This window comes from Gigantopelta aegis, chromosome 10 (assembly GCF_016097555.1).
Source record: "Gigantopelta aegis isolate Gae_Host chromosome 10, Gae_host_genome, whole genome shotgun sequence".
Taxonomy (NCBI): domain Eukaryota; kingdom Metazoa; phylum Mollusca; class Gastropoda; order Neomphalida; family Peltospiridae; genus Gigantopelta; species Gigantopelta aegis.
In genome coordinates, this window is record NC_054708.1 from 9,458,703 (window position 1) to 9,479,500 (window position 20,798).

The 20,798-nt window shown below is 36.6% G+C and overlaps 1 protein-coding gene across 2 annotated transcripts in view; it reads left to right on the forward strand.

Annotated features, from left to right (window-relative positions):
- The window catches only part of LOC121384802 (nuclear hormone receptor HR96-like), a 371,804-nt gene that overhangs the window by 88,538 nt on the left and 262,468 nt on the right, over positions 1–20,798 (forward strand). For both annotated transcript variants that reach the window (XM_041515387.1, XM_041515388.1), the window contains exon 2: positions 13,536–13,610. In XM_041515387.1, coding sequence (XP_041371321.1) covers positions 13,589–13,610 — 22 coding nt within the window. In that variant the 5' untranslated portion in view covers positions 13,536–13,588. The remainder of the gene's footprint in view (positions 1–13,535; positions 13,611–20,798) is intronic.

The window sequence follows — 20,798 nt, forward strand, 5'->3', positions numbered from 1 at the left end:
CCAACCAGTGCACCACGACTGGTACATCAAAGGCTGTGGTATGTGCTATCCTGTATGGGATGGTGCATATAAAAGATCCCTTGCTGCCAATCGAAAAGAGTAGTCCATGAAGTGGCGACAGCAGGTTTCCTCTTTCAATATCTGTGTGGTCCGTAACCATATGTTTGAGGCCATATAACCGTAAATAAAATTTGTTGAGTATGTCGTTAAATAAAACATTTCCTTTCTTATACCTTGTTGACCGAATGGTTAGGTCGAACTGCTCGATCGGTCGAACACTCAAGCACCGACTGGGTTCGAGCCAATGGGATCCAACTGTACCTTGCAATTTAGCTTCAGATTCATTTTTGTCTTGCCTTACCAGAGTAAAAAGCTCGATATAAGTATTACTTTTCAGACAGAGAAGGTGGCATCAACTTTTGCATTAAAGTTTAACATTAAAGTTTCGTATTAAGATCAGTTTCTCACAAAGCATAAGTCCTAGGTCAATTAAACTTGGTTTATGGTTGCGCTTATAGATGTTTGATCATTACAGTGCACAGAAAACATTTATAGGGTAGGATAGTGCCTATTTCCAATTAAGGTTCAGGCACGTCTCTCCCAGGCACAATCTCTGACTTCGCCGGTGACTGGGTCTGAGACAGAAAGGTGGGGCGAGAGGGGTGTGAGTTGGAAATGGGCTGAATTTGGTATACACAAATGTAGCAATTAGTGAAAAAGTTAATAGAATTTTTATAAAAAATAAAAAAGGAATTGACTGCTTTTATTTATATATATATATAATTTGGAGCATTTTAGAAGTTTATGGTAGGCGAGACATTTTTTTGCTACAGAATTCTTGTTAGTAGATGGTACCAGTTTTAAAATTAAAGCATATTATACAATGGCACATAAGCTTTCATAATCATCAAGTAATGACATTTTCATACACAGAATAACCTCTATATTGGCCATGTACATGTAAAAGCTGCTGGAATAACCACTGTGTTGGGATACGTGTCACCAAACAGTCATTCATTTCTTTTTCTGAACTTGCATGGCATCCCATGCTTCATGTACCACAGTGCTGTATTGTTTCTTTCCTATTAAACAGACCAGCAAGAGTAGCGTACTATACTGGGCTTCCATTCTGTGTATCAAGTAACACAGCATGTTTAATAAAACTTTGCTTCCATTTCCACCATCCAACGACATCCCGCTTGATGATTGTTTACGTCATTTAAAAAACATCACCAGTACTTGGCAGTAATAAATGGAAAGCATTTCAAATGATGCAGGAAGAATGTAATGGTAACCATGTGTGAGCCACAGAGAGAGAAGGAGAGAGAGGGAGGGAGAGAGAGAAAACAGCAAACGGCAAGCGGCAGATGTCGGGATCACCTACAAGACCCAAACTTGCTACAGGCGGGTCCTGTTTATTCTTCGCTTATTGTTAAGACAAAAAGGAGCCAGAAATCGGCAAGTAAAAGTGAGAAAACTGGAGCCAGTATCTGCAGCTCAGGTGTTGGTGTGGAATGGTGGACAAAGGCCCTCATTAATGTTTTCATTGGATCCAGTGGTCACTTGCTTTTCAGCACTTGCTTCCTTCCATACAGCGTGGTTGCCATGGTACACTTGTTGTTTTGTCTGTAAAGTTCTGTGGAAGATTGCACAAATAGGTAATGTTACAGTGTTCCACATTGTTCTTCATGGCCAGATGTGAATATTGGCAGCTTTCTTGAATTCTGTTTTTTGTTCATGTTGTGTTGGAAGTTGCTTGTTTTCTTGTGTTTCCTGTGATATAATTAAAATAATTGTCATAGGAATGGTATATAATATAAAATAAATACAGTTTATATATACAGTGTGTATATTATGGTACTGTTAGATTTGGTTTTGGAGTTAAGTTGAGTCTTCAAAGTATGATGTTTAACAGGAAATGTTTTTGCATCAAAATTAATTGCAACATTTTATAAAACATTAAAAGAAAAGAATACTAGTGTTTGATGTTGTACATATCGGTGTAAACTAAAAAAAAATTCTCGCCTTTACGAATGAATGAATGAATGAACGAACGAACGAACGAACGAACGAACGAATGAACGAACGAACGAATGAATGCTTAACGTCACCTAGCACAAAAAATACATTGGCTATTAATTGGGTGTCAAACTTAAGGTAAATGCAAAATTGAACGCCTTTAGGTAGTAAACATGTGAGATATTAGTATTACATTTCTGATGGTAGTGGTGTTAAATTTTAACATTTAAGTTTCACATATAGATAACTTTCTCGCATTTAGGTCAATGAAACTTGGTTTATAGTTGCACCTATGTATATTCATCACAGTGTGCCAAAAACGTTTGATACGTGAGACATTTAATTTCGTTTAATTCTTGTTAAATTTTTGACATCAAAGCCATCTTTGCTGTAACCTCATTCATGAAAACAGTTACACATTTGTAGACATGTTCAATTAATTTTGCTTTTAATTGTGTAGAACAATGGAATTATTAAACAAAAAAGTCTGAAAAAATCAGAATAAATTTTATATGGATTGATCAGATTACAGAAATATTTTTTTGTTTCAGGGTTAGCTTATTGGAAAATAGTATCACTGAACCTACACACATGTGTTTATATTTAATTTCATATAGATTGATCAAATTGCAACAAAATAAATAAATAAATAAATATGTATATATAATATTGTAAAGGTTAGCTTAATGGAAAATAGTATCACTGAACCTACACACATGTGTTTATATTTAATTTCATATAGATTGATCAAATTGCAACAAAATAAATAAATAAATATGTATATATAATATTGTAAAGGTTAGCTTATTGGAAAATAGTATCACTGAACCTACACACGTTTTTATATTTAATTTCATATAGATTGATCAAATTGCAACAAAATAAATAAATATGTATATATAATATTGTAAAGGTTAGTTTATTGGAAAATAGTATTACTGAACCTACACACATGTGTTTATATTTAATTTCATATAGATTGATCAAATTGCAACAAAATAAATAAATAAATAAATATGTATATATAATATTGTAAAGGTTAGCTTATTGGAAAATAGTATCACTGAATCTACACACGTGTTTATATTTAATTTCATATAGATTGATCAAATTGCAACAAAATAAATAAATATGTATATATAATATTGTAAAGGTTAGTTTATTGGAAAATAGTATTACTGAACCTACACACATGTGTTTATATTTAATTTCATATAGATTGATCAAATTGCAACAAAATAAATAAATAAATAAATATGTATATATAATATTGTAAAGGTTAGCTTATTGGAAAATAGTATCACTGAACCTACACACGTGTTTATATTTAATTTCATATAGATTGATCAAATTGCAACAAAATAAATAAATATGTATATATAATATTGTAAAGGTTAGTTTATTGGAAAATAGTATTACTGAACCTACACACATGTGTTTATATTTAATTTCATATAGATTGATCAAATTGCAACAAAATAAATAAATAAATAAATATGTATATATACTCTTCAAAAAAAGAAACGCAAAAGGGTACAAATGGGTTATAACTCCGATTTTATGTTTCCTACCGGTTCATGCTTTGTGAATATAAGGTCATTGCATGTCCCAAACACATTCCCACGGTTACATTCGATAAAACGCAGCTACTGTACAATAAAGTTCCAAAATGTGAATATTCGCAAAAACGCAGCCACGTGCAAACCATGTCACCACTGCACGTGCGTTGTCTGCACGTGCAACATGAACACCGACAGTATAAAAGTGCAGGGTGTTCGCTTGCCTGGCCTCTGTATCTGGCCGACAGTTGACAATCCAGGACATGCCACGTCTCAGTGAACCGCAGAGAAACAATGCCATCGGCCGACTAGACGCAGGCGAATCCAGAACGGCCGTTGCCAGGGCATTCCATGTGTCCCCAAGCACCATCTCCAGACTGTGGGACCGTTACCAGCAACATGGATCAACACGTGACCTCCCTAGATCCGGTCGACCACGGGTCACTACCCCCGGGCAGGACCGCTACATCCGGGTACGCCACCTTCGGGAACGATTGACTACTGCCACCTCCACAGCCGCAGCAATACCAGGTTTGCGCAGGATTTCCGACCAGACCGTACGGAACCGCCTACGTGAGGTAGGAATTCGTGCCAGACGTCCAGTTCGAGGTGTCATCTTAACACCACAACACCGTCGACTCCGACTGCAGTGGTGCCAGATTCATCGACAATGGCCTCAACTGCGATGGAGACAGGTGTGGTTCAGTGACGAGTCCCGATTTCTGCTCCGACGTCATGATGGAAGATGTCGCGTGTATAGGCGTCGTGGTGAACGTTATGCGGCAAACTGCGTGCAGGAAGTGGACAGATTAGGCTGGGGTAGTGTCATGGTGTGGGCAGCCATCTCACACACTGGCAGAACTGACCTGGTCCACGTGCAGGGCAACCTGAATGCACAGGGCTACATTGACCAGATCCTCCGGCCACACATCGTTCCAGTTATGGCCAACGCCAACGCAGTGTTCCAACATGACAACGCCAGGCCTCACACAGCACGTCTCACAACGGCTTTCCTACAGAACAACAACATTAATGTCCTTCCTTGGCCATCGACATCACCGGATTTGAACCCAATTGAGCATCTATGGGACGAGTTGGACCGACGCCTCCGACAGCGACAACCACAGCCCCAGACCCTGCCCGAGCTGGCAGCAGCCTTGCAGGCCGAGTGGGCCACCATCCCCCGGGACGTCATCCGTACTCTGGTTGCTTCAATGGGCAGGCGGTGCCAGGCAGTTGTCAACACACGCGGAGGCCACACCCGGTATTGACTCCAGATGACCTTGACCTTGGTGGTGTGTCCTATCACTTACTCACAATGGACTAGAGTGAATTGTGAACAATCCTGCAACATTTGGTAATTATCGGACTCACCATTCAATAATTAAATCAATTCTCCAAATGTTACGACAATGTGGTTTTGCGTTTCTTCTTTTGAAGAGTATATAATATTGTAAAGGTTAGCTTATTGGAAAATAGTATTACTGAACCTACACACATGTGTTTATATTTAATTTCATATAGATTGATCAAATTGCAACAAAATAAATAAATAAATATGTATATATAATATTGTAAAGGTTAGCTTATTGGAAAATAGTATTACTTAGTTTATATTTAATTTCTTATTGGTATAAATAGTAAATTAGCTTATTGAAAATAGTATCCTACACACACATGTTTATATTTAATTTCATATAGATTGATCAAATTGCAACAAAATAAATAAATAAATATGTATATATAATATTGTAAAGGTTAGCTTATTGGAAAATAGTATCACTGAACCTACACACATGTTTATATTTAATTTCATATAGATTGATCAAATTGCAACAAAATAAATAAATATGTATATATAATATTGTAAAGGTTAGTTTATTGGAAAATAGTATTACTGAACCTACACACAAAATTTGTTTATATTTAATTTCATATAGATTGATCAAATTGCAACAAAATAAATAAATAAATAAATATGTATATATAATATTGTAAAGGTTAGCTTATTGGAAAATAGTATTACTGAACCTACACACATGTGTTTATATTTAATTTCATATAGATTGATCAAATTGCAACAAAATAAATAAATAAATATGTATATATAATATTGTAAAGGTTAGCTTATTGGAAAATAGTATTACTGAACCTACACACATGTGTTTATATTTAATTTCATATAGATTGATCAAATTGCAACAAAATAAATAAATAAATAAATAAATAAATATGTATATATAATATTGTAAAGGTTAGCTTATTGGAAAATAGAGGGTGGGGTGTAGCCCAGTGGTAAAGCGCTCGTTTGATGCATGGTCAGTCTAGGATTGATCCCTGTCCATGGGCCTATTGGGTTAGTTCTCGCTCTAGCCAGTGCACCACGACTGGTATAACAAAGGCCGTGGTATGTGCTATTCTGTCTGTGGGATGGTGCATATTATAAAAGATCCTTTGCTACCAATGGAAAAATGTAGCGGGCTTCATCTCTATGACTGTGTCAAAATGACCATATGTTTGACATCCAATAGCCGATGATTAATTAATCAGTGTGCTCAACTTTTTTTATTTATTGAAAACTACTGAACCTACATGCATTCTTTACATGTATGTGTCTTTATATATATTTTTTAATCTGACCTTTACCTCTGCTTCCATTTGTATCCATTAAAAAAAAAAAAGGCTTGCCATTCATCTCTTTGTAAAAGTGAATTCATCAAGCTCATGCTGCTGAAATGTAAGCTGTGACGTGTGTCATTATGTTCGCCAGTTGACTTCAGGTCATTACAAATTGGGTCCAATTAAAACTGCCTTGATGTTGGCAAGATGTTAAATGACAGCTACAGGTCATGTTAAAAAAACACAACAGATCTTTTGTTTGCTGGAATTCTCTTCCTCTTTGATGTTGTAAAGATACGTTGTTAATGTACACTTCACAATTTTTACTTCAGATGTGGGGAAAAAAAGGTGAAACTTTCTTAGTGCTATGTGTGAATTATTTAAAACTCATTTTTGGCTCAAAAATAAATTGTGAATTCTTGCCCTGTGTAAAAAAAAAAATCAATTTAATATATTACCAAAGCCTTTGATATTTGTAGAAGTCCAGGGCCCTAATTAGAGGGGGACAGGTGTGAGTTAGTTGCCTATGAAAATATAATGTGGTGCTTTATGTTGGTGCGAATTGGAACTATACAGACTTGTGACGTCGTTGGGGGTGGGAATGGGGCGGTGTGTATGGGGGAATGTGTGAACAGAAACAATGCAAACAGGGAATGGATGCAGGACTTTTTTTTAAGGATGGCATGCAGTGATTAAAAGGGGACCTACAATATTCAGGGAAGGGGTGCTATGTTTAGAAACGGCACCTATAATATTCAAAAGTTCACCATTTAGTAACAAGCATTATATATGATAGTGCTCTTAAAAAAAAAACACTCAACCAGATAAAGTTATTACATCACCCACTAAACACAAATAATTGTATTATATTCATTTGCTAAAACACTGAGTTTTTGGGGGCACTTCGAAGTATGATGGGGGTGAAAATCCCAGAACCCTTCCCAGGTCTGTGCCTGTCCCGCTACACATACGTAAATCACCTTTAATACTTCTGTCATAATATAATATATACCGGCCTCGGTGGTGTCGTGGTTAGGCCATCGGTCTACAGGCTGGTAGGTACTGGGTTTGGATCCCAGTCGAGGCATGGGATTTTTAATCCAGATACCGACTCCAAACCCTGAGTGAGTGCTCCGCAAGGCTCAATGGGTAGGTGTAAACCACTTGCACAGACCAGTGATCCATAACTGGTTCAACAAAGGCCATGGTTTGTGCTATCCTGTCTGTGGGAAGCGCAAATAAAAGATCCCTTGCTGCTAATCGGAAAGAGTAGCCATGTAGTGACGACAGTGGGTTTCCTCTCAAAATCTGTGTGGTCCTTAACCATATGTCTGACGCCATATAACCGTAAACAAAATGTGTTGAGTGCGTCATTAAATAAAACATTTCTTTCTTTTTTTAATATAATAAATCTATAGCTGTGAAAATATTTAATCTAGATATTACCAGGCAAATACACTATCTTTAATAGTAGTTATAATGTAATATATCCATGGCTGTGAAAATATTTAATCTAGATATTACCTGGCAAATACACTACCTTTAATAGTAGTTATAATGTAATATATCCATGGCTGTGACCATATTTAATCTAGATATTACCTGACAAATACACTACCTTTAATAGTAGTTATAATGTAATATATCCATGGCTGTGAAAATATTTAATCTAGATATTACCTGGCAAATACACTACCTTTAATGGTAGTTATAATGTAATATATCCATGGCTGTGAAAATATTTAATCTAGATATTACCTGGCAAATACACTACCTTTAATGGTAGTTATAATGTAATATATCCATGGCTGTGAAAATATTTAATCTAGATGTTGCCTTCTTGTTGTAGATATTGTACCTTTAAATCTATTTAAGTAGGTCACCCCAGTATATCTGTGTATAGAGCTGTTCACTTTAATAGCTTGATTTAGACACATCAAAAGTACTATTTATGTTTTATTATATAATGTATATAGTTAATAGTTGACTTTTTATATGTTGTTAGGAACGGCATATTGCTTATGCTAGAGTATATATAAATATATTGATGTAATTGAAAAGTTCTCTATAGGTTTATATTTGTTTTATTATAATTAAAACATGATTAATAGTTGACTTTGAAACTGTATCGTCAGCAATAAAATGTAGCTTTTATTTTACTAGAACATAATTTTGAGATGAAATGTATTTGTATGATCTATTCACCTTTGTAAACACATTTTTTTGCAATCAGTGCTCAAAACAGTTATCAAGGCAGGTATGTGCTGTCCTGTCTTGCGGTTTAAGCGGGACCAAACAAAAAGAAAAAAAGTATCGTAATTTTGATGAATGATATTCTTCAGTGTGTATCCATGCAAATTGAATTTGTCTTACAGAAACAAAAGGCGGCAGGTCCTTGAGTTGAAAGATCAAGACTGCTATATCAAAGGCCCTAGTATGTACTGTCCTGTCTGGGAAAATGCATATAAAAGATGCCTTGCTGCTAATGGAAAAATGTTGCAGGTTTCTTCTTGGATTATATGTCACAATGACCAAAAGTTTGACATCCAATAGCTGATGATTAATAATCAATGTGCTTGAGTGGTGTTGTTAAACAAAACAAACTTTAACTTTTTAACTTTATGGAAACAAAATATTGCACAGTAAATGCTCGTGGTCTATAGGAGGGGATTATAGGATTCATCTCCGTCCTCCTGTCCATCTATAGGTCTGTCTGTCCTACCTATTGGTTTTCACACTTTGTGGTTTTGCAATGCCTCAAGATAATGAGCTGAACTTTTGTGTATAGCTTTATCATCTTCTGTTATGCATAACGTCAAACTTTCATAGCGATATACTCATTTTTGGCCATTGAACATAAGAGATATCAAATTTAGTTTTTCAGACTTAGTTTTTTTGCAATGCCTCAAGATATTGAGCAGACATTTTGTGTATAGCTTTATTATGTACTGTTACAGATGTTCTTAGTGATTTTCCTATTTTTCACATAGTTACGATCCTTGAACTTAGGAGGAAGAAGGAAATTATTTAACAATAACTCAACACATTTTATTTATAGTTATGTAGTGTCGGACATATGGTTAAGGACCACACCGATATTGAGGGAAGAAACCTGCTGTTACCACTTCATGGGCTACTCTTTTCGATTAGCAGCAAGGGATCTTTTATATGCATCATCCCATAGACAGGATAGCACATACCATGGCATTTGATGTATCAGTTATGGTGCACTGGCTGGAGCGAGAAATAGCCCATTTGGCCCACCGACGAGGATTGATCCCAAACCGACCGCGCATCAAGCGAATGCTTTAACACTGGGCTAGGTCTCGCCCCTTGAACTTAGGAGATCAGTAAATTTGTTGGGTTGGTAAGGGACATGTATTCTTTAGTAGTACTTTCAGAATACTTGCTAAAAAAGCTTTTTAAAGAACATGTGGGGCATTTTGTTAATGAAATATATTAAACATGAACAAATTTAACATAAATAGTAATTAGTGCTTTTAATCCGTGCTTGTTATCACAAGATTAGCCTTGTAATTATATGTTGACCTTCGTCTCATCCACCATGATTACTCACGTCACAGTTACCATATGCTGAACACCTGATAGCCATTGATTAAACATTCCTTTCCTTTACGTGTCAGGCCACACGTCTCGTTATCATAACAACACAGCTTTCGATCCTTAATGATGGTAATATTCACTGAAATTCACACTGCAACACTGTCATATTCGCATTTCATTAATAATCAGACGCAAAAAGGTGTCTAGCATTTTAATTTTGATTTTGATTTTAAAATAAAATGTAAGTAAATGAATTTATGCTCAAATGAATAAAATAAGACCAAGACACCATCGTTTTTCAATTTAAGCAGAATCTATTAATATAATTTTATATGTGTATGTAGTGGAATAATGCTTTATTTATGTATGCATTTATGTGCATATATGTGCTTCAGCTTGTGTGCATATACCGTATATATGTATATATGTTTGTGTATGTGTATGAGTATGTGTACGTGTACGTGTACGTGTACGTGTACGTGTACGTGTACGTGTACGTGTACGTGTACGTGTATGTATATGTATATTATGTACATGTATATGTATACTGAACTGTACAAACAGCTAGTTGTGTATTTATTTTGTATTTATTATGAGCTGCACAAACTGCTAGTTGTGTATTTATTATGAGCTGCACAAACAGCTAGTTGTGTATTTATTGTGTATTTATTGTGAGCTGCACAAACTGCTAGTTGTGTATTTATTGTGTATTTATCATGAGCTACATGCACAAACCGGTTATTGCCATGTGTTGCCTGACACTTGGGAGACTTTACTTAACGTGAAGAGGTCGACACTTTTCTCCTGCAAGACTTGTTTGACCTCCGACCCCCGGGAGAGGTGGGGGTGGTTGCAAGAGCTAAATAGTTACAAGATTGGTAATGCGCCATATGCAGTGCATGTAACTGCGAACATATGTCGGATCAGTGGAGTGGGCTCGAAAAGCCCGATTCTTGTTGTTGTAGCAGAGATAGGTTCCTCCCTGACATTCGTATCAGCGTTTACATTGTTCTCAACATAGAGTGGCTACAAAAACATAATGTGTGTGTGTTCAGAGATAATATGCAGTGAAAAAAATTAATTAAAAATTGTGATTCGAGTGTAAACTAAATGCTTGTGACACAAGAATATAAATTAAAGATTGTGATTCAAGTGTAAACTTGTAATGCTTTCGGTCTCAAACAGTGCATAATGAATGGGTTGTCAAAGGCTGTGGTATGTTCTGTCCTGATTGTGGGAAAGTGTATATATAAAAAATCTCTTGCTTCTAATATAGTAGGTTTTGTCTAAAAAGTGTGAGTCAAATTTACCAAATGTTTGACATTCGATAGCCAATGATTAGTTAATCAATACGCTCTAGTTGTGTCATTAAAAAAAAAACAACCTTTAACTTTGTGACACACAATACCAGTTTTCTTAGTGCGTAACGAGTAGCTATAGGAATTAACACACAGGATCTACAGAATGATAAAAGAACAGTCTATTAGGTCTTAAAAACAAAGCCACTTGAAAAGAGGAGTTTGAAAGATAATCCTCCTGTATTTTAACCCCCCTCTAAACCTTCCTTTATTACCTTGACATTTCAGTTCTATGTAGCCCACCTGATCTTTCTGATTACCGTAGTTTATCTGTATTACGTAATACGTAATACTTAAAGTAATATTGATTATCATGATTAAATGACAGACTGGTGGAAATTAATCAGCATCTAGCAGGGCTCAGAGTTATCACAGTCTAGCTGTAAATGTGATTATGATTTTATATTTATGATTACATTACATATACTCTAAATTAATGGCCCCTATGTATTTTGATAATTTTTCTTTAAACCGAACACCCATGAAATCAAGTAAAACATCCTGTTTTAAGGGGAATTTCGTTTAGAGAGATTCTGTTCTGGAATAATATTTGAAAAGGAACCACACGGGATTCTGATCTAGTGAGCATTTGCTTTTTAGTGGTTTCACTATGTACATACGTGTATACGGTTTTCAAAAACATGCAGCTTCTTTTTAGTGGTTTCACTATGTACATACGTGTATACGGTTTTCAAAAACATGCAGCTTCTTTTTAGTGGTTTCACTATGTACATACGTGTATATGTTTTTCAAAAACATGCAGCTTCTTTTTAGTGGTTTCACTGTGTACATACGTGTATATGGTTTTCAAAAACATGCAGCTTCTTTTCTTGTAAGGTGTCGATGTTGTGGCATATTTTTAAATTTAATGATTTAAACAATTTAGAGCAAACAAAATGATTATCATTATGAACTATTGTTTAACAAATCCTAAGCTAATGCACATTCCGGTAGTTTTCATAAATGCATGAAAAACCCAATGTGTGCATTAAAAACCCAATGTGTGCACGAAAAGCCCATTTATCACATGTCCGATTTTACTGAAGTCATCTGCGATCTAAATTTACTAAAACAATATGACAGTTAGCAAAAATTGTCAAAAATGCTACTAGCAATTAACTAATTTTGTTGAGTATAAAATGCTTTGGTCTCAACTTAATCTTTGGTCAGTATAGACATGAACTATTGTTAAGATTACAGTATCAGAATGACTGAAATGACTTCCATGTATACTGGAAAACATGAAAAAAGGAATGTTTTATTTAACAATGCACTCATCACACTGGAAAGCATGAAAAAAAAAAAAAAATGTTCTATTTAACAATGCACTCAACACAGTTTCATTATAAATAGTTATATGGTGTCGGACAGAAAACGTGAAGACAACTTGTATTTGTACTTTCATCTCTACTCCAGTAAATACAGAAGTATCAACAAAATTATTATTATTTTTTTTTTTATTATTATTTAAATTTTTTTTTATAAATATGTCCACTAACCTGGTCTAAAAGAATCAGTTGTCAGTGGTATAGATACAGATGTAGCCTATTTGAGTGTGTGTATGTCATGTTACAGATGTAGCCTATTTGAGTGTGTATGTCATGTTTCAGATGTAGCCCATTTGAGTGTGTGTGTGTCATGTTTCAGATGTAGCCTATTTGAGTGTGTGTGTCATGTTTCAGATGTAGCCCATTTGAGTGTGTGTGTGCCCATTTGATTTGTGTGTGTGTCATGTTTCAGATGTAGCCTATTTGAGTGTGTGTATGTCATGTTTCAGATATAGCCTATTTGAGTGTGTGTATGTCATTTGAGTGTGTGTTTCATGTTTCATATAGCCTATTTGAGTGTGTATGTCATGTTTCAGATATAGCCTATTTGAGTGTGTGTATGTCATGTTTCAGATGTAGCCCATTTGAGTGTGTATGTCATGTTTCAGATATAGCCTATTTGAGTGTGTGTATGTCATGTTTCAGATGTAGCCTATTTGAGTGTGTATGTCATGTTACAGATGAGGGGGGGCGGGACGTAGCCCAGTGGTAAAGCGTTCGCTCGATGTGCGATCGGTCTAGGATCAATCCCCGTCGGTGGGCTCATTGGGCTATTTCTCGTTCCAGCCATTGCACCACAACTGGTATATCAAAGGCTGTGGTATGTACTACCCTGTCTGTGGGATGGTGCATATAAAAGAACCCTTGCTGCTAATTGAATAGTGTAGCCCATGAAGTGGCGACAGCAGGTTTCTCTCTCAACATCTGTGTAATCCGTAACCATATGTCTGATGCCATATAACTATAAATAAAATGTGTTGAGTGCGTCGTTAAATAGAATTTTTTTCCTTCTTTTGTTTGTTTCAGATGATGGAGAAATTCTTGCAGTTATCACACCTGTTACTTATGACATTTTTTTTCTTTTTCAGACTGACATTGTTTTTGGATAGTACGTTGCGTGACAGCAGAAATCTGCGCTGACATGATGAGTCGGAACTCACGAGGTAAGTAACAGTCAGTTCTTTCTTCTGTTACACTAAATTCCACCATACCTATGTGAGTGTCCAGTTCACACTTTTAAAATACTTCACAGCAATAACGTTTTCAGTAAGAAAGTTTGTTTTCTTTAACGACACCACTAGAGCAAAAATCATCGGCTATTGCATGTCAAACATTTGGTAATTCTGACATGTAGTCATATGAGGAAACCCGCTACATTTTTCCTAATGCAGCAAGGGATCTTATATGCACTTTCCCACAGATAGGATAGCACATACCACAGCCTTTAATATACCAGTCGTGGTGCAGTGGCTGGAACAAGTTTTCAGTAAGGAACAAGGGCTGAATTGACAAAGCTTTGTTAACTCTTAAACAGTATTGTATCGTCCTTGCATGTCTTTTTGTATTACGCGGTGACATCACAAAGTTGCAAACATTTAGTGAATTAGTCTCCAGGGCTCTTTTTTTTTCAACAAAAATTCATAAATCAAATTCTGGTATTAATACTTCCGTTATATTCCTGTAAATAAATATCATGCAAATCCAGTTAGATTGCAATAAATCAATTTTAAAACACCAAGCATCTTGTCTGACACCCAGTGTTCAAGCACATGTGTCAAAAAACATGTCAACATCCAAATAATAAATATATACTAGTGGAAAAAAATAACTGTGTAACCTAAAAAATCTGATGAAAATAAAACCGCTCAATATTTTAGCCTGATGTTTTGTACATGTTACCAGTGAACGCACCGCCACACAATAGCTGGGTCAATGCCGTATTTGCACGTGCAGTTTTGCTTCTGGGACATGAACATGTTTTTCCCATTTTTTTCTCCCAACATGTTACTTTTCAAGTTTTTGTCGACTTTTCAACTGTCGGGTCATTGCATGCCAACCGGGGGTACAGAAAAGCAGGTTATTTCTGTTGAAAATTGTAGCAGAGCAATGCCCAGGCTAAACGAAAATGACCGCCTTCGCGCAATTGGCATGATCCAGGCTGGTATGCGCCATCACGCTGTCGCTACGCAATTTGGTGTACACATAAACAGTATTCAGGCTTTGTGGAGACGTTATCAACATGTTGGTAATATCAGAGACCAACAACGTGCAGGCCGTCCACGCGTGACGTCACGACAGCAGGACAACCACATCAGACTCGTGCAACTCAGGAATCGATTCCAAACGGCAAGTCTGACAGCGCGGACCATTCCTGGATTGCGTGCCATTAATCCCAGAACTGTATGGAATCGATTACGTGAACATGGTATCCGTCCGCGACGCCCGGCTGTCCGTTCAGTTTTGCTAAGACGTCATCGTGTAGCACGTTTGGCTTGGTGTAGAAGACACTTGCACTTTAATCGCCGTGACTGGGTGGGTATACTGTTTACGGACGAGTCCAGGTTTCACTTGGACAGCAGTGACGGCCGTTCAAGAGTGTATCGTCGTGTTGGAGAACGTTTTAGTGACGCCTGTGTTGTGGAGCGACGTGCATTTGGCGGAGGCAGTGTCATGGTTTGGGGTGGCATCACGTCAACTGGACGAACACCTCTTGTGGTCATCGATGGCAATTTGAACGCTGTACGCTACCGTGACGACATTATTCAGGCTCACGTCATCCCATTTGTGCAAGGACAGCAACGTCACATCACGCTTCAGCATGACAATGCTAGACCTCACGTCGCCCGGGTGGTAATGGATTTTCTAGCACAGCAGAACATCGATGTGTTGCAGTGGCCTGCGGTCTCACCCGATCTTGCACCAATCGAGCACGTCTGGGATGAGATGCAACGTCGTGTACATGCACTGCCTAACCAGCCGCTGACGTTGAGAGCGCTTGGTCAGACGTTAGTACAGATCTGGAACGGCATTCCCCACGCATTCTTCAACAATTTGGTAGGCTCTATGAGGCGACGGTGCCAGGCCTGCATCGACGCAAACGGTGGCCATACGCGCTATTAACTTTGTGAACTGTTTTTTTACCCCCCATGTCTTTCATCCCCAATACCGATGAAATGACGGATGCTGTGACATTTTAAATGAATTGACGTTTTGCTTAATTGCCTAATAAATAATGCTATATGATCACTTTATCGTTTCATGTCTTGAAATTATGTTTTTATCAACATGATAACCATACACAGTTACTTTTTTCCACTAGTATATATATATGTTACTTGGTAACATTAAATTCAGAATTAATTAACCTCTGGACACTTTGTGGAAAATCTATATGACCTAAAATTGTGGGAAGTCAAATAGACTGATCACATTTAACGAAAAAGAGGACTGGAAACTATACTCTTAAAAAAAGATGGCTATATTTGACCGTGAGCTACTTTGAAAGTTAACGGTTTCATATTTTTTGCATCTACTTCATTATCACAACCTACGTCATCCACAACCATGACCAATATTAGAAGGTGATTAACCCAACATGAGCTAACAAAAAAGTTCCGTTGTTTTTTTCATTGATGTGATGTGATTTTTTAAGAAATCATAAGTTTCTAAATTCCACATAATAAATCTGCTCTTATGATAGTTAAAAAGTTTGTTTTGTTTAATGACACCACTAGAGCACATTGATTTATTAATTATCAGCTATTGGATATCAAATATTGGGAAATTTTGACATCAGTGTTTGAAATAAACACTTGTCCATTTGTCCTGACAAGTAAAAATCTATTCGTACAAGCAAAGTGGGCCTCAGTGCTTGTCCAGTGGACAAGTAATAATGTTCAATGCTGTTTCATTTTGAGCAATCACAAACATTATCCTGGTACTTGAATAAAACAAACCATTTATTATAAGTGAAAATATTGACGGACAAGTAGATTTCTAGATGTATTTGTCTTGTGGACGAGTGAAAATATTGACAGACAAGTAGATTTCTAGATGTATTTGTCTTGTGGACTAGTGAAAATATTGACAGACAAGTAGATTTCTAGATGTATTTGTCTTGTGGACGGGTGAAAATATTGACAGACAAGTAGATTTCTAGATGTATTGTCTTGTGGACGAGTGAAAATATTGACAGACAAGTAGATTTCTAGATGTATTTGTCTTGTGGACGGGTGAAAATATTGACAGACAAGTAGATTTCTAGATGTATTTGTCTTGTGGACGGGTGAAAATATTGACAGACAAGTAGATTTCTAGATGTATTTGTCTTGTGGACGAGTGAAAATATTGACAGACAAGTAGATTTCTAGATGTATTTGTCTTGTGGACGAGTGAAAATATTGACGGACAAGTAGATTTCTAGATGTATTTGTCTTGTGGACGAGTGAAAATATTGACGGACAAGTAGATTTCTAGATGTATTTGTCTTGTGGACGACGAGTGAAAATATTGACAGACAAGTAGATTTCTAGATGTATTTGTCTTGTGGACGGGTGAAAATATTGACAGACAAGTAGATTTCTAGATGTATTTGTCTTGTGGACGAGTGAAAATATTGACAGACAAGTAGATTTCTAGATGTATTTGTCTTGTGGACTAGTGAAAATATTGACAGACAAGTAGATTTCTAGATGTATTTGTCTTGTGGACTAGTGAAAATATTGACAGACAAGTAGATTTCTAGATGTATTTGTCTTGTGGACGAGTGAAAATATTGACGGACAAGTAGATTTCTAGATGTATTTGTCTTGTGGACTAGTGAAAATATTGACAGACAAGTAGATTTCTAGATGTATTTGTCTTGTGGACGAGTGAAAATATTGACAGACAAGTAGATTTCTAGATGTATTTGTCTTGTGGACTAGTGAAAATATTGACAGACAAGTAGATTTCTAGATGTATTTGTCTTGTGGACGAGTGAAAATATTGTGGACGAGTGAAAATATTGACGGACAAGTAGATTTCTAGATGTATTTGTCTTGTGGACTAGTGAAAATATTGACGGACAAGTAGATTTCTAGATGTATTTGTCTTGTGGACGAGTGAAAATATTGACGGACAAGTATATTTCTAGATGTATTTGTCTTGTGGACGAGTGAAAATATTGACAGACAAGTAGATTTCTAGATGTATTTGTCTTGTGGACTAGTGAAAATATTGACAGACAAGTAGATTTCTAGATGTATTTGTTTTGTGGACGAGTGAAAATATTGACGGACAAGTAGATTTCTAGATGTATTTGTCTTGTGGACTAGTGAAAATATTGACAGACAAGTAGATTTCTAGATGTATTTGTCTTGTGGACGAGTGAAAATATTGACAGACAAGTAGATTTCTAGATGTATTTGTCTTGTGGACGGGTGAAAATATTGACAGACAAGTAGATTTCTAGATGTATTTGTCTTGTGGACGGGTGAAAATATTGACAGACAAGTAGATTTCTAGATGTATTTGTCTTGTGGACGAGTGAAAATATTGACAGACAAGTAGATTTCTAGATGTATTTGTCTTGTGGACGAGTGAAAATATTGACGGACAAGTAGATTTCTAGATGTATTTGTCTTGTGGACGAGTGAAAAATTCTGCCTATTTCTGTCACTGGACATACAGTCTTAGAGAGGAAACCGGCTATATTTTTTCATTTGTAGCAAAGGATCTTGTATGTGCCTCATTCCACATACCATGACTTTTAATATACTAGTGATGAAGGAGTGATTTGAATGAGAAAAAGATCTCATTGGGCCTACCGACAGGGATGGGTCTTAGACTAACTGCATGTCAGGCGAATGCTCTACCACTGGTCTACACACTCTTATGAGAACTAATAATATTATTACATGTACGTAAGCATGTAACATTGTTATTCGATACTGAACTACAAGATTTACCTCTATTTATGTCCTATACATTCCTGCAGAGTGCACCTTTAAAAGCTTATCTCATAGCCACAGTTTATCATTGTAGATAACGATTGTGACACCTCACCTACTTTGATAGTGTATTATCACCGATCTTTATAGGGTTGCCCAACTCTATATCAGGAATCTATGTGTCATAGTTGGAAGTACACCGGCAAATATTTAACACACAAAAGCTCTGATTGATGGTACAATGTGACACTGTTTAAATGTACATGTGCAAATATATCGTTTTCAACAAATTAATGTACTTTTATTTGAAGTACATGTGCATCAGTATAGAGTACAACATAAAAACATGTTACTGTTTTTTTTCAGCACAAATGAAGATTGCTAGTAAAAACATTTTTTATATGGATATCTTTAATGCCCATTTTCGTTTAGAGAGATTAAAGTTAAAGTAAGGTGCCACAGGTTTAACATACACGTCTACTGCCTGGGTGGGCTGTGTATATGCGCATATGCAGTGATGATCTAACTAGGCTGTGAAACTAAAGTGTGAATCACTTCCCAAATCCAGTGTATAAAGCGGTGCGTCGGTTATTGATTTTAATAGTACCCATTAGCTGACTGCTCAAGCACATCAAACATATTTTGTTAATATAATAAGGTGGGTAATTTTAGCTGGGATTTCGAAACGAGAGATTCATGAGTCATACAAGTTATGGTCAGACTTAATTATGAATATAGAGGGGCATGATTTAACTCAGTCAGTTGAGTGCTCGCTTGAGGTGCTTGCGTTACAGGATCAAACCACCTCGGTGGATCCATTCAACTGATTGGGTTTTTTCTCACTCCAACCAGTGCACCACAACTTGTCAAAGGCTGTGGTATGTGCTTTCCTGTCTGTGAGAAAGTGGATATAAAAAATCGCAAGCTTCGCATGCTTTTGAAAAAATGTAGTGGGTTTCCTCTGATGACTACAAGTCAGAATTAACAAATGTATGACATCCAACAGCCGATGATGTGTTCTAGTGGTGTTGTTAAATAAAACAAACTTTTAGTTGTGAATAGATGTGGTACAATGAACTTCACTGTAATATAAGGCCTGATGATGATGGTTGTAATGAAGATGATGAAGATGATGATGATGATGATGATGATGATGATGATACAGCTTATTTTTAAGATTAAAATTTGACAACAAGCAAAGATTGCTTCCCATGCCACAAAATGACTTTCGATCCTTGTAAACTAAGTTTGAAGCGTACTGTCCTGCACTCTTGTTGATCGGGCATATATCCAGTTAAGGTTCAGGCACACTGTCCTGGGCACACACAGCTATCTGGGCTGTCTGTGGTTAGTTGTTAGTGGTACCTACCAGCCTTTAGTCCAATGGCTTAACCACTTCATTACTGAGGTTGGTATAGCCATAGTTGACATCTACTATATTACAGTGAAACCTGTCCAAACCGGACCCTGAATTTTCTCAATTCTAAAACGCGACCCTCTACACACTGGATCGTGTCTAAATCTGATAAATATTAGGTCCCCAGCATGATCTGGTTTATGATTTTCTTTGAACTTATTTTTGTCTTTATATCCAATTAAGGTATCCTAGCTGGGCACACACCTCAGCTATCGGGCCTGTCTGTCGAGGACAGTGTGTTAGTGTTTAGTAGTTGTTGGTGAGAGAGAAGAGGGTGTAGTGGTCTTACACTTACCCATTAAGTCGTTAAAACTCACTCTGCTGCGTGGGAGCCGGTACCGGGCTGCGAACCCAGTACCTACCAGCCTTATGTCCGATGGCTTCACCATGACACAGGGAGGGACATAGCCCAGTGGTAAAGCACTCGCTTGATGCACAGTTAGTTTAGGATCGATCCCTATTGGGCTATTTCTCATTTCGGTCAGTGCAACACAACTGGTAAATCAAAGGCTGTGGTATGTGCTATCCTGTCTGTGGGATGGTGCTTATAAAAAATCCCATGCTACTGATGGAAACATGTAGTGAATTTCCTGTCTTAGAGTATAATGTCAAAAATTACCAAATGTTTGACATTCAATTAATAGCCGATGATTGATAAATCAATGTACTCTAGTGTTGTTGTTAAACAAAACAAGCTTCTTTTTATTTTCACCATGACACCACCGAGCCTGGTTTAAACAGGTTTCACTGTATATAGATGATTGAAATCAATGACAAATGATGTTTCCGAATGGTATGTAACCGCAGCTGAGCTCAGCAGACCTAGCTATTATACACATGGTTGGCCTGTTGACTTGGTCTATCAAGTTATGATTTATTGCCACATACATAAGTCTGATGATGTGTTGGGGTATATATGCTGAAACAAAGTCCAAGGAAAGTAGGTTGTGTCAGGTTACCCTAAACCACAAAGTATTTTTAATCCATCAGTGGAGAGGTTCTTG